The sequence below is a fragment of the Thermobia domestica genome, chromosome 2 (genome assembly GCF_964235325.1).
Source record: "Thermobia domestica chromosome 2, izTheDome1.hap1.1, whole genome shotgun sequence".
Taxonomy (NCBI): Eukaryota; Metazoa; Arthropoda; class Insecta; order Zygentoma; family Lepismatidae; genus Thermobia; species Thermobia domestica.
The window spans coordinates 332,052,157-332,067,302 of record NC_137455.1 but is presented as its reverse complement, the minus strand read 5'-3'; the positions used below and the strand labels follow the sequence as shown (position 1 = coordinate 332,067,302).

Sequence of the window (15,146 nt, the reverse complement as noted above, 5' to 3'; positions counted from 1 at the left end):
ACTATATATAATGTCAGAGATGCGCAATGAAACTTCGAACGTCATCGGACTGCGCACAATTTCTGTAGAAACATATGAAGGAATCTTTAACATAAAAGAAAGGATATTTAGTGATTTGTGACGGCTCTTTATTGCAATTTCCGGTAAGTATCAACAGATTTGGAAGTCCGGCTAGTTTAAAAAAAATAATTCGTAAACAGTGGCGTCGGCCGGGGCTGCGCAAGAACTCTGAAAGTAGACTTTCGCGTTATCTTTCAGTATGTAGACCTATGTGTCCATTGAAATTAGTGTTTGAGATAAACGTATTAAAAAGAAGATGAAATCTATTGAAATATGTTTTACTGATGTTGTTATCTCGCAAAAAATCCAGTTGCGAGATTCCGCCTTTTTGAATAATTAGCCCTACTCCAGTGCAATTACGACAAAAATCGATCAAACTTAAAGATTTCTTTTCTCAAAGATTAAAGCTCTTAGAGTATGTTATGTGTATTGATATTATACTAAAACAGTCCCAAAACTCTAGGTGTTGGTTTTCCGTAATTTTTGCGGCCAATTATATGAGCAATATGTGAGGTTTATCACAAAACACTATGGTAAATAATGTATTGCATTTGATGGTTGTGATGGTGGACCTAGCGTAAAGGATATAAAACACTGGACATGAACAAAGAAGCTATGAATACGCGTAATCGTTGAGGATAACATCCATGTTGTTCGTTTATCTCAACACGAATTTCTTTCTAACACAGAGAACAAATCCGAATTGATATCATTTCTAACGAAATATCTCGAGAAATCTGATTGTACCGTACATCAATCACCTGGAGATGCAAAAGCATTAGTTGTGTTAATCGCAGCAAATTTCGCAAAACCTGGCTCGTCAGTAATAGTGGGAGAAGATTAAGATATTTTGGTTATGATGGTAGCACTCGCAACAGTTGAGACTTATATGTTTCTTCTTGGCTCGAAGCCACCACATAAGATATACAGCAGTACCAAACTTCAGAGAGCATTGGGAGATATGGTGAACTGCATTTTATTTCTGCATGCCTTCACTGGTTATGATACAACTTCTGCTCCACACAGTAAAGGGAAGAAAGTTGCGTACAAAATACTGAAAAAAAAAATGAAGAACTGCGTCGAGAAATGGATGTTTTCAACAACCCAACATCATTTGCTGATGATGTGGCAGCTGCTGGAGTATTAAAAAAAAAAAAAAAAAAAACGTTCTTAGCGTTATATAGATGTACAGAGAAAGAAAATCTGGATTGGACAAGATTCTGGATGTACAAAAAGATTGTATCCAAACAACGCATTAGTGACACTCTCAACTTAGCAGTACTGTCTCCAGCAACAGCTGCTGCAAATCAGCATAATCTCCATGTGTTCTGTTAAGTTCAGCAGTGGAAAAATCGAAATGACTCCAACTGAATGGGACTGTAGAATTTGTGGTGATGGCCTTCTTTCTGTAGCAACATTTGAACAACCTGTTCTAGAAGATTTGTTAAAGTTTCTAGCATGCAACTGCCAGGCGAACTGCGGAAACAATTGTGGGTGCAAAAGAAGAGAGCTAGATTGTACATCATTTTGTGGGCAGAGTAGTGGACACAGATGCGATCATAGCACTACTTTAATTGAAGATGCAGATGAAGGAAGTGATGATGAAGCTGCCACCAAAACCAACTTCTTTGAGAAGGAAGTTAACGAAAACTGGACATTCAACTGCAAAACGCCATCGAGAAAAATAAGTCTCAAAGTAAACTGGTATATTTAGAACTTTACTTTAAGTTCATTTATCATCGCAAGGCTTTTTGCGGTGCCATATACACTGATCAGCAGTTGAATTAGAGACAGCAGGACAGTTGTAGAAACCGCCTTGCAGAGGCTCCACCAGTGCATGTGAATGAAACGCATCGCGAAGGTACTGCTGCGATGTATTACCTCTCTCGGTATTCATGTCAGTGCAGTGTGTGATGGGCAAGACGAAGTACCTGAGTGCACTTGACCGTGGTCATATCGTAGGGGCCAGACGACTCGGTGACTCGATTTCGGAAGTGACTGCGGCACTCGGATATTCAAAGGCAGCTGTGTCAAGGGTGTATCGTGAGTACCTGGCTTGCGGTAAAACCACACCCATACGGGCAAACTGCCGCGGTCAGGAGCGTGTCGACGAAAGGGGTAGACGACGATTGCCCGTATTGTAACAGCCGATAGACGGGCCACAGTGCGTCAAATCGCGGAGAGGTTCAATGCAAGGTTGCCTGGACAGTTTCACATTGGTACATGAAGATGAACCGGTAAGGGTGCGTCGCCAACCACAAGAGGAAGTGGATCCATCGTGACAGCAGGGAACTGTGCAGACCGGTGGTAGTGGTATATTCATCTGGGGCATGTAACTTGGACTGAAATGGGTACCCTATCACGTGTAACACAGTTCCTCACAGGTAAACACTACTGCGATATTCTGGACGACCATGTCATGGCATTTGCTCGGCTGCTACATCCAGGTGGTGACCTTATTTTGCAGCAAGACAATTTGCCGACCCACCGCTCTAAGATGGCAGCAAACTGGTTTGATGAACACTCCTCTGATCTGGCAACACGGTCATCGGACCTTGGGACGCCATGGAACGACGCCCTCGGCTGTGGACCCTCTTCCAAGTAACCTGCAAGCTCTGTGGGAGAATTTGCAGCATATATGGATTGAGATTCCACAACAACACTTCAGGCACCTTGTTGAGTCTATGTGATCATTGTATATTGTCTTCCTTTTTATAACTACAATACATTTAACTTTGGCAGTTTAATAGATGCGCAGAAGAATCTAAGCATAATTATAAAAGCTAGTACGAATAGTGAAATAGTAAATCATGAAACACGAAATGATGGTATTTGCTGTAAATCGGATACAAAATGTATCTCAAATAATTCCGGTAAGTAATTCAAATAATTTCTTCATTTTTTTAATAATTAATCCCTTGTTTAAATGACCATTTTTATTTTTTCCTAAATTTATATTATCAAGCACTAATAGATAAAACTTTAAGGTACACTGAACTTTTGGTAACGCCAACGCGGAGAAAGTGATCACTTATTATATAACCTATAATATTAGAAGTATAATAAATAAAGAATAATACTTTTACGTTTAGTGGCTTAAGAACCATAAGACAAAAACTACGTTCTGGGGAAAATTTCAAGATGGCGTACTGCTTATTTAAAATGGCGGAAAACCTGCAACTAAAGTTTTGGGACTGTTTTAGTATAATATCAATACATATGATACACTCTAAAAGGTTTAATCTTTTAGAAAAAATCTTTAAGTTTGATCGATTTTTGTCGTAATTGCACTGGAGTAGGGCTGATTATTCAAAAAGGCGGAAAACCCGCAACTGGATTTTTTTTTTTGCGAGATAACAATATCAGTAAAACATATTTCAATAATTTCATCTTCTTTTTAAAACGTTTATCTCAAACACTAATTTTAGTGGACACATAGATCCAGGCCCGTGCTGGCCCACCGGGACGTGTCCCGATGCGCCCTCCGAAATATCACACTATAAATAATGGTACAAGTTTTTAGTAATAAATTCTTACAGTTTTATTGGTAAAGAACCCGTGAAAGGTACAGTGTGCCCTTTACATTAGGCGCCCTTCCGAGACCACATCAAAGATGGACGATTTTATTTACTTTTCTGTATAGCATAGTTCTGTACAATAAATATACACAGGTACTGTTGGCGAAGAACCCTTGAAAGGTACGGTGCGCCCTTTACATAAGGCGCCCTACGAAACATCACATTATAGATAAGTGGTTTTAGTTATCCTGTATACCAGCTTTGTTTAATAAATTCAAATACTGACTGGTAGTACAGAACCTGTGAAGAATACAAGGCGCCCTTTACATAAGATGCCCTGCGAAATATCACATTGTTTTTTTATTTTATTTTTCTGTATTTCAGTTTTGTATTATAAATTCATACAGTTGCTATTGCAGAGAACAGGTAAAGAGTATAATCACTTACAAAAATATTATAAAGTTATATAGCTATAAAACGAAACAATGTGATACATCAAGAATAGTTCGGATAGTCAAACGTACGATGCATTTATGTAATACTATACTGACACTAGTCTACTAGTAATACTAGTAATACTATACTGATACTAGTAATACTATACTGACATCGAAGCTTTCACAGTCTTAATATGCATCCATATATCCGAGCATATTGATTGTTCCTGTGTCTTTTAAAGCAGTGTTCGGATAATCAGTACTTGTTGTATTTCTGAAATATAGCTGTATTAATTTCCGTAAAATGTGGTCTTCACCACGCCACGGCGCGTCCTCAGGTTGTGGATCGAGGAGAAGGCCTCTGGGATATAGAAGTTAGCTGCGAATATACTGAGTAAGCAGTCGCGGACAGACAAGGGGTGATAATCCAGCTTGAGAATTTGGTGTGAGGCTAAGAACCTCATCCTGTAAAAGAAGGATTGTTCAGTTAAGTTCGCAGAATCCTCGGATCAGAACTGATAACTTGGCACGAATTCCGCAAAGTAAAATCGACATAAGATTTGGAACATGAAATGTAAGAAGTCTCTATAGGGCAGGCGCGTTAAGATTTGTAAAAAATGAGTTTAGAAATAGATGTTGGACCTAGTGGGATATCAGGAAGTTAGATGAGAAAGAAATGGAGGAGTCAAGTCGGGAAATTGTACGTTCTTTTACGGGTAACGAATTAAAAATTACCAACTAGAAACAGAACTTTCCGTTCACAAACGAATACGTAATATCAGCAATTGCATAGGTTGAATTTGTTAATGATAGATTTTCTTTTACTTCTCTTAAGGGTCGGTGGTGTAATATTATTTTAAACGCATATGCTCCAAAGAAAATAAGGATGGCGATTAGAAAAATACAATTTTTACGAAAGAATAGAACGAGTATTTGATCATCTCCTGCAATACCATATGAAAATTCTGTTAGGCGGTTTCAATGCGAAGGTAGGACCAAAGGGTACTTTCAAACCGATTATAGGGAATAAATGTTTGCATAAGAAAGGTTGTGACAACGGCGTTAGACTCGTGAACTTTGCAATATCCAGAAACCTTATCGTAAAGATTACAAAATTCCAACATCGCGACATTCATAAAGATACTTGGACTTCATCAGATGGAAAAACACATATTCAAACTGATCATGTTTTAGTAGACAGAAAAGAACAGTCTAGCACAACTGATGTTCGGTCGTTCAGAGGAGTTGATTGTGATAGTAAGAGAGAGATCATCGTTGAATAAAGGAAATATACAATATCTGAAAACGAAGCAGTTTAATTTTTTTTTAAATAGAGGAGAGTTAGGTGAGAGGGGAGCCAGATTGAAATGTCGAATAGATTCTCGGTTTTAGAAGGTTCGGAGTGCACTAGTGTTCACGATACTTGGTTGAAATTAGAGATAACATTAAAATTTCAGCAAAAGAAATATTGGAGCACGCAGAAATACGTAGGGACAAACCATGGTTCAACCAGGAATGTACTAAAGTAGCAGAGAAGAGAAAACAGAAGAAACTGCGTTGGCTACAAAATCCGAACGAAATAACTACACAAAATTTCATTGTCATCTGGCAGTGCTTTCTAAAACTTCTAAAACTTTTAGAACAAAGAAACGCGACTTTTGAAAGTTAAAATTAATTAACTTGAAGATAATAGTGAAAACAAAAACATTCGGGACATGTATAAATGCATCAACGAACTTAAGAAAGGCTATCAACTTCGTGCTTATATATAAAGAAACCTAAAGGAACAGTTCTCACTGATACAGATAGCATCTTAAATAGATGGAAAGATTTCTTTGACGATTTGCTTAACACATAGCCAAAAACTAATGCGAGTGGAGAAAGTGAAATGCATGCAGCATAACCGTATATTCCAGAACCTAGCCAGACAGAAATAGAAATCGCTACTAAAGGAAAATAAACACATATCTCCGGGTGTAGACGAAATTCTGGTTGACTTAATTTTAGCTGGAGGGGAAAAATAACTCATTCTCATTATCTGAAACAAGGAGGAATTACCACAAGATTGAAGAGAATCAATCATTGTTCCAGTTCAGAAGAAAAGCAACAAAACAGATTTAATAGTTATCAAGGCATTTCTCTTCTGTCAACATCCAATAAATCCTCTTAAACATTGTATTAGCAAGATTGACTCCATACGCAGATGAAATTATTGGAGATTATCAGAACGGATTTAGGTAAAATCGATCACCTATCGACCAGATATTTACCATTCGACTAATACTTGAAAAGAAATGAGAGAATACAACATCCTGGCACATCAATTATTGACTTTTGACTCTGGTAGGAGGGAAACATTGTACAATATACTTACAGAATTTGCAATACCGAAAAAGGTAGATTTATTAAGATATGTTTAAATGAATCCCAAAGTAAGGTTCGAGTAGAGAAATTCTTGTTCACGAGCTTTCACGTTGAGAATGACCTGAAACAAGGAGATCCGTTGTCGTCATTATTATTTAACTTTGTTTTGGAGAAAACGACAAGGAAAATCAAAGACAGCACTCAGGTCCTAGAGCTGAATTGTATTTGCCAGGTTATGACGTATGCTAATGATGTAAATTTAATAAGTAATGACAGAATAATAGAAAGGAATGCAGAAATCTTAATTAACGCTTGCAGGGATATAGGCTTAAAAGTAAATGCAGAGAAAACTAAATAAATGGAAGTTTGTCGGGATCGTAATACTGCATTTTGTTGATGCGTTAAAATACCAAATAATATTTTCTTTCGACAAAGTGGACACTTTCAAATATCTAGGATCATTATTAACGGACCAAAACCATAATCACTAAAAAAATTGATGTCAACTGAAAGTAGGGATTTCGTGCTATTATTCAGTTAAAAATCTTTTGTTGTCGCTAATTCTGTTGAGGAATTTGTAGCTCAAAATATAAAACGATAATCATGCCTGTTGTGCTGTATGATTGCGAAACATGGTAACTGACTGAGGGAAAATCGCAGACTGAAAGTATTTGAAAACAAGATTCTCCAAAATGAACGGGAATGGGGAAAGGCGGAAACTTCATAAGGAGGAACTGCATAATTTTATACCATTTACCAAACATTGTTAGGATCATCAAGTCTAGGAGGCTCAAATAGTCATTTTATGTAGCCAGAATGAAAGAAATTAGAAACGCTTTCGAAGTTGTAACTGGAAATCCAAATAGGAAAATGACCGTTAAGAAGACCGAGGCGCAGATGAGAGGACAATATTAAAATGGTTCTCGCAGAGATTGAAATATAAAATAGAAAGTGGGTTCAGTTTTCTACGGACAGAAATCAATGGAGAGCTTTTGTAAATGCGGCAATGAGCCTCCTGCGTCCATAGGCGTGCTATATTAAGTTGTTGATACATTTAGCTTCTTTTTATTTGACAGAAATGTTATAACAGGAACTAAAATGTTTTCTGTAGTAAAGAGGATTTCGATTCGAGGTTAGCTATTTACGTTCATAATAAAACGAATTTGGTGGTGATTTTGATATAAAATGGCACCCATACTTTCTTTCAAAGTCTCTCCCTCTCCCCCCCCCCTCTCTCTCTCTCTCTCTCTCTCTCTCTCTCTCTCTATATATATATATATATATATATATATATATATATATATATATATATATATATATATATATATATATATATATATATATATATATATATATTCCCGTTTGTTAGACGCCCTTTTAGTAGACTTGTCCACCGCCCTCATTAGTATCCCAGCACGGCCCTGCATAGATCTACATACTGAAACATAGCGCGAAAGTCTACTTTCAGAGCTCTTGCGCACCCCCTGCCGACGACACTATTTACGAACTATTTATTAAACTAGCCGGACTTCCAAACCTGTTAATATTTACCGGAAAATGCAATGAAAAGCCGTCACAAATCACTAAATATCTTTTTCTTCATGTTAAATGATTCTTTAATATGTTTCTACAGAAATTGTGCGCAATCCGATGACGTTTCAAGCTTCATTGCGCATCTCTGACATTGTATATAATGACAATATATACATAGTTTTAAAGCTAATGAAATTTCCAATAACTTTTATTCAAGCACTTTTATATATATATATATATTTCTACTCTGTTAAGTTGTATGAGGCAATGAAAAGAATGTCCCCTAATACAGATCCCAATTTTTCACTTTATCCTAAAGTTATGCAAAAGTGGTTACTCGGAGAAAAGTGATAACCTTGTTACATTGCCTATAATATTAGAAGTATAACAAAGAAAGAATGATCCTTCTACGTTAATTAGTTTAGAAGTTATGTGGCATAAACTAAATGCATTGAGAAATCCAAGATGGCAGACTATGTATTCAAAATGGCGGTAAACCCGCAACTGGATTTTTTGGGATTTTCTGGAAGTTAATGAGGAAGAGATCACAAACAAATTCCAGAAGGTCCCATCTTTTTATTCTAAATGTCTACCTCAAATCTTATTTTGACTGCACTAAAAAGTTTAGGTTTAGTAAATGAATCATAATACTCATGACAATGCATAGAGTCAATACCAAGATAATCGTACCGGAGGAACCTGTGTTTTCCATTTTTAGCATAATTTCTTAAACTGAAAGGAAAGTTGACAAATAAATAACAACCATTATATTACATTATTTTTGCTTAATACAAGAATATGGTGACTAAATGGTAAAGCTTTCATCCTAGAACGTAGGGTCTCAGATTCTACCCCAGTCCATGTGAGCTTATGACAGAAAATATGGTGAATCATATAAATGGGTTTTCTCAGGTCACTCCTCTTCTAAACAGAGTACTTATTTCATGATCGTTCACTTGCTTTACAATTAAGTACAAAAATATAGGATATATATTATTTTATATCATTTCACTACTGGAGTAAGGCAAGGATGAGTTAAACGTTTGAAATTTCTCCTAAATATGTTATTTGTTAACATAAATAATCGTCGCCACGCGACTGAACCAACATAACATATACCGATTATATTTATTATACGCTGATATTACACACTGATTTCTTGCATATAATAAACAGTGGCGGAAATCCCATTTGAAGTTAGTGAATCAAACTAAATTATTTATCACGATTTAGTATCATAATTTATCACGAGTACATGGTCTTCACATGGAGAGAGCCATTTGTACCTACAGCCACGGAGCCCGCTATAATCCATTAGCTTGTTGGAATAAATAAATAAATAAATAAATAACGCGTTGAAATATATTAATACAACCAACCTCATAGGGGAAACAATAATATCTACAATAACTATAAAATCGACTTTCTTTGGTGGTAATACGTTTTATATTAGTTTATTCCACGAGTACCAAAAACATAATTATTAGCTTTGCACTCAAGAAACAAGAAAACTGAAATTATAGTGAGGAAGATTCTTGTGTTTTGTTGTTAATGTTTTTTTCATTTAATTAATTCTATTGCGATATTAAAACTGAATCTAGAGATTGCAAAACGGGAAATACAAATTTACGGAAGATAAGCTATAAGATTCTGCTTTTATATATTCTAATGATTGAACTCTGTTTATGATGTTCAACAGAATACCAACTACTTCAAATTCTTTAGCAACTTGAACGACTTGTTGCTGATATATTTAGTATTTCCTTATCCTAGATATTTATATACACAAAGTGACCCGAAAATCGGTACACTTGTGATAAGGTGAAGTCATGATTACTGAATATGAGACGTGTAATAGCATTCCAAAGTGGCACTGTCTTCGTCAGTATGATTGATAACCATACCTTAGTTGAAAATAATCCCCTCCCTCAATGACTGGGGCGGGGGAGTGAAATGGACGGCAGGGGACAATACTGTGTCACAAGAAAGTGCATCCATATCGCTCTACAACAAGAGTAGTGCAACGAAGTTTTTTTTAAAAAAAATGTTTATTTATTTATTTTTTTCTTGTATAGTTAATATGGTTCATGAACTGCAACCACGTAACAAAATGAAACGAGCACAGTTCTTTCTTTGATTTAGATATTGACCCTCCGAAGCATTATGCAACTTACTTTCACCTTCTTTTCGGATGAAGCGTATATTGGGCAACTGACAATTCACACTTTCTCTACAAGTTTCCACTTCATATTCAGGCGCCAATTCTAGGTCCTATTTTTTCCGACACTGCAGTGACGACTGACGTTAAGCGGGAAAGTTAGTCGTGCTCTGAAGAGACGCCACCTATCATATGCATCTGCATCTATGGAGATTTTTTGCTACCACTTTTGAGATCAAAATAATCTTAATGGAACTGTGGCCTACGAAATCTCCTGATCGTACGACCGCGGACTTTCAAGGTACAGGTATATTACGACAAACCAAGAAATGGTGAGTACTTGAATAGAAGTATCGTGTCCTCTATTGCTAAAATCACTCCTGTCATACTGTGGAATGTGCTTTATAACCTGCATAAGCGTATTCGCCTTAATGAGGAACAGCAAGAGGGTTATTTCTAGCATTTATTACGAGCTTTTGTACCATGCTGATAATAAATTAATCTCTGTCATTGAAGTGCGATTCCAGGTCGTGCCAAGTAACCTTTGTGACAGACAAACACTGTGTGGTTAGGTTTTCTAGAAGTTCTTTCGTTTCTTACAACCTTCTTCATTTTAATGTTTTCATTCATACTCATCGTCACATAGCACAACTGTGGGACGTAAAACGGAAAGATTTCATTTCATTTATCATTTACGTAATTGGATATACCGACTTTTGGATAACCCTATATAATATTTTCGAAGTACATAGGATGGCCATAGATTAAAATCTTAATCAGAATCTTATCTACGTTCTCACCTGCTTCTTGTCACTTGTCTCTCTGCTCGACACTATTATGGCATTGTTTACATAATAAGTATTGTCCTTTTTCGTGATCCACAAAAGTGGATTGCCTTGCGCAACCGTTGAAATGCTTCTATCAATAGCATCCTCCTTTTTTCGAGGTACATTTACTGAAAAAAGAGAATAATACAAATATACTACACATATCAGCAAATAAAGGGTTACGTTTAGAGTTGTCCCTTCGTTTTTTTTATAAAAATTAGAAACATTTACAGGAGAAATGAGATAAGAAATTATGATTTGGAGTTCTTATGTGATGTTTAGGAGTGTAAGTTGGCAGTAAAGTTATGTTTAATACGATAAGAGATATGTGGAAGTTGGTACTATTTGCAAGACGAGCAAGGTTTCATGATTCAGCAGCATGCCCATTTTATGTCGAGAACAGAACCCAACGAACCCCTGCGGGGCTTCTAACCCGTTCCTATTAATACTACTACCCCTACTCCTAATACTACTACTACTTATACTATGGATTTGTATAGTAAAAATACACGTTTTAGTGTTTTTACTGCTTTTTTGTAGATTTGAAACTGGAGGGGCAACTCTAAACTTAAGCCCAAATAAATAGCAAACAACTGGACTTACTACTAAACTTACACATTTGAAGATGCCAGAGCAAAAAGCACTTAAAGGCATTTTTTAAAGTGAGTTTTAAGGGCAGAATAAACAAGGTTAATAAACTTTTTTTGGTGTTATTTTTAAAGTTCAGTAAGATTCTGCTACGAAACCAGCAATCGATCTCGGAATTTGGACTATTTCTTGATAACTGTAACATTCCAAGAAAAAAGTTCATAAACATTGCAGTTACTTCATGAGGAGTGTCGTACACACATAGTTCTGGATAAATATCACTCATTTGGCAAATAACTTCCCCGCATGACTTCCCAGGATGAAAGGATAACAATTGATTGGAACAGCACCGTAAAGTAGTAGAGACGCCGAGTATACCATCTAGGACAGCAGCGCATATGGACTGAATGGTTTCATGAAGACACTGCACAGCGAAATGCGCCATATCGAAAACAGACTGTTTGTGTGTAAGTCTCTGGCGGATCGAACAGCCACTGGCGCTTGCATAGCAGGCTGTTGCACAGCACCCAGTGTCCTCACGAAGAGTTATACGTCATTTGGAGGAGCGGGACATATTTGCACGACGCCGATTGTCTCTACTTCTGCTGACTCCACAGCATAGGTATGGGAGACTACAATAGTGTCCCGAACTTCGCACATGGAAAGACGAATGGCAGGATATCCTGTTTTCCAAGGAGCCCCGCTTCTGTAGTATCGTGATGGCCGCAACCATTCCGTACCACTACGCTGGGACGTCTGCATTTACATCGTCACGTCTGTCCGGCACGGGTTGTTATAGTGTGGAGTGCCATTGGATTCGGTGCCCGTTCGTACCTCCTACCCATTGACGGACATTTGACCGTAAACGGTACATTCATGAAGTGTTGGATCGATTGTGGTTCTTTTTAGTGTACGTTCTGGCGGAAGACCATATTTCAGAAGGATAACGCGCGTTCTCATGTTGCACATACTATCCTACACTTCCTGACTAGACAAACTTTTCCTTTGCTTCCTTGGCCGGCGCGTTCCTCCGATTGAACATGTCTGGTCGATACTGCACAACGCCTCTCAAACCTATCAACTCCGCCAGCTACAGATGATGAACTGTGACATCGTGTCGGACGCATGGCTTGATTCATGAGGACATCCAAGGGTTCATCCTCTCGATGCCTCACCTTGTTGCAGCCGTTCTGACTGCTCATGATGGGCCTACAGGCTACTGACCGTCGATAGTTCTGCTCCGCTGTCACCATGTTAATATGCATAGCACAGACCGGTAAGTTTAATGATTTGTTACTTGTGTCAAGTCTCTACCTGTCAACTTTGGCGCTGCTATCTTGTCTCCTTCTTGGTGTTCAACTTTTAATGACGAGCAATGAATATAATTCAATAACAAATCACATTAAACCGTTTTAAATGGAAAGTGCACTATGAATGTTTGGTTTATGTAAATACTGTATGGTCGGAAAACCAAATTATATATATATGAATCGTTATACGTCCCGAATTGACAATTGACGCTTAATTAGACAATAATGGATAAAAAAAATATTATTCAAAATTAAAACTACGAGAAACGTTCGGAGAAACTGTTATCAAACGTAAATAGACCTAGCCCTTTTTAAAACATTTGAAGACATTGCTTTTATAAAAGCAGCAAAAAGGACATATTTTTTTTCGGTTGGGTAAAATGAAATTGGACTAAGGCTAAAAGCATTGGGCGCTTTCCGTATGATTGAGGGCTAAGAAATGTCACTTGTACACAGGGCCGGATTCAGGATTGTCTGAGGGGGTGCACCAATATTTACCAAAATAACCAATCACACTGAAACTCTTCAAATTGATATGTAACAATATTCTTTATCCCTAACAACACTGATGCATTAAACGGAGGAAAGTATTTTAAAGAGGGTCGCAAGTGATATGCAGGAAAATAATGTTCTCTCCTCCTGGTTTCTGATTTCTTCCCTATTTGACAAATGTTATATTATTTTGCTTGATGAATCACTTTCCTTCAACCATTAGAAAATGACAAACTACTGCTTTTGCAAAGCTCTGCTTTATTTTAATCCCAAAATGGAAACATGATGGCAGAAAGTTTCGGAAAGTGTTGCTATTTTCACTGCTAGCTTGTCATTTTAGATAATGTATATGTACGAGGGGGGTTCACGTGCACCTTTGCACTCCCCTAAATCCGGCTTTGCTTGTACATTAATTCACGTCCAATGCTTTTAGCTTCATTTCATCCCATTTCTTCATTTACCCACATCCAAAAAATCTTTTTTTCTTTTTAGTGCGTTTTATAAAAGTATTTTTTTTAATTAAGTGATTATTATTTACTTTTAGTTAAGGCAGCAGTTCTTAACTTTTCCATTAAAGGCGCCATATAAAGGACCTGAACCACTGCCATCTATTGAAGTAATAGTTAATTATTTCTCTATTTCACTAAAGCAGAGGAAGGCACTCGTATCTAAAATGCTAAAACTAATTCTATGTTAAGAACAAAAGGACAGAGCTTTCAAAGAAGAATGTTGGACATTTTTTAAACACCGACTGTACAGTGGTGTTTAAAGACAGCAGGAGTGCTCTCTTCAAGAATTTCTTCCCTTAATAACTTCGGAACGAATAGGCACTTCTTGAATACTGTCTTTGGTAATGAATATTCACATTCTTTGCCCCAAGAAAACAGTATTCAAATAGATTTCAGCTACTGACAAAAGAGTATGTAAGAGATGGATATATATATTTTCTGTTGACTGTACTTTCATACATTTTACAATATTAAAACAAAAGCTTCGTTTCGTAACACGATGTTCTATCTGGTGTAAATATTCTCTGGAAGTAATAATGATGAGCAAAATACCGGCAAAATATTTTTGTTTTTTTTTTTCTGTGTTTAAACCCGGAATTTTTCCCATTTTGGGAAAATATGAGGGGTTTTTGTATAATGACATCTCTTATCTACAAATATCGTTTATTAATAAGTGAATCTCTCTTGACATGGAAGAAAATGACAGATTATTTCATAATATGATAATACAGTTCTCAGAACTTGTACTATTTTATGAAAATTAGGAAAATTTCAAAGGACTTATCACTTACTACGCCTCTGAAAACCATCATAAATACGATACAACAGACAAAAACAGTAGCCTATGGACGTGCCACCTATCCGAGTTAAACTACGTATCACCGAAAACAACCTAAGCCAAATGAATTTTGTGTGAAATAGGAGACTACCAAATATGTTAATAATAGTATATTGTTTGTAAAGTTTGTAATTGCGTATTAATTGACGAAGTCTATTGTAACATAAAGTTGTTTAATGATTAATGATTATGAGGGCTAGCTACGGACCTTTGACCTCAAATATCACTAATTTCGGGTTAGACTGGGAAGGTGATGGTTGGCTGTCCCGCACTGCCCAAAACTTCTCTCTAGGACAATTAAAATTACGTTGATTTTAGTAAGAAACAGCAAAAGAACCTATACAGTCCCACTTTGCTAATATAAATACATTATATTTTTCATATTAGAAAAATAATCTCAGCTGGACTACCGATCATAAGAATTAGCTTACGTTAGGTTAGCTAGTGAAACACAAATTATGTAAATTCTTTGAAAAATCAAGAAAACGTCTATCACACGTATAAAACGGTAA

General features: G+C 36.6%; 1 protein-coding gene across 2 annotated transcripts in view; it reads right to left on the bottom strand.

Moving 5' to 3' along the window:
• Window positions 1–15,146, bottom strand: part of Fas1 (fasciclin 1 Fas1 domain-containing) — a 550,235-nt gene that overhangs the window by 89,483 nt on the left and 445,606 nt on the right. For both annotated transcript variants that reach the window (XM_081749115.1, XM_081749116.1), the window contains exon 3: window positions 10,871–11,025. In XM_081749115.1, the coding sequence (XP_081605241.1) occupies window positions 10,871–11,025 (155 nt within the window). The remainder of the gene's footprint in view (window positions 1–10,870; window positions 11,026–15,146) is intronic.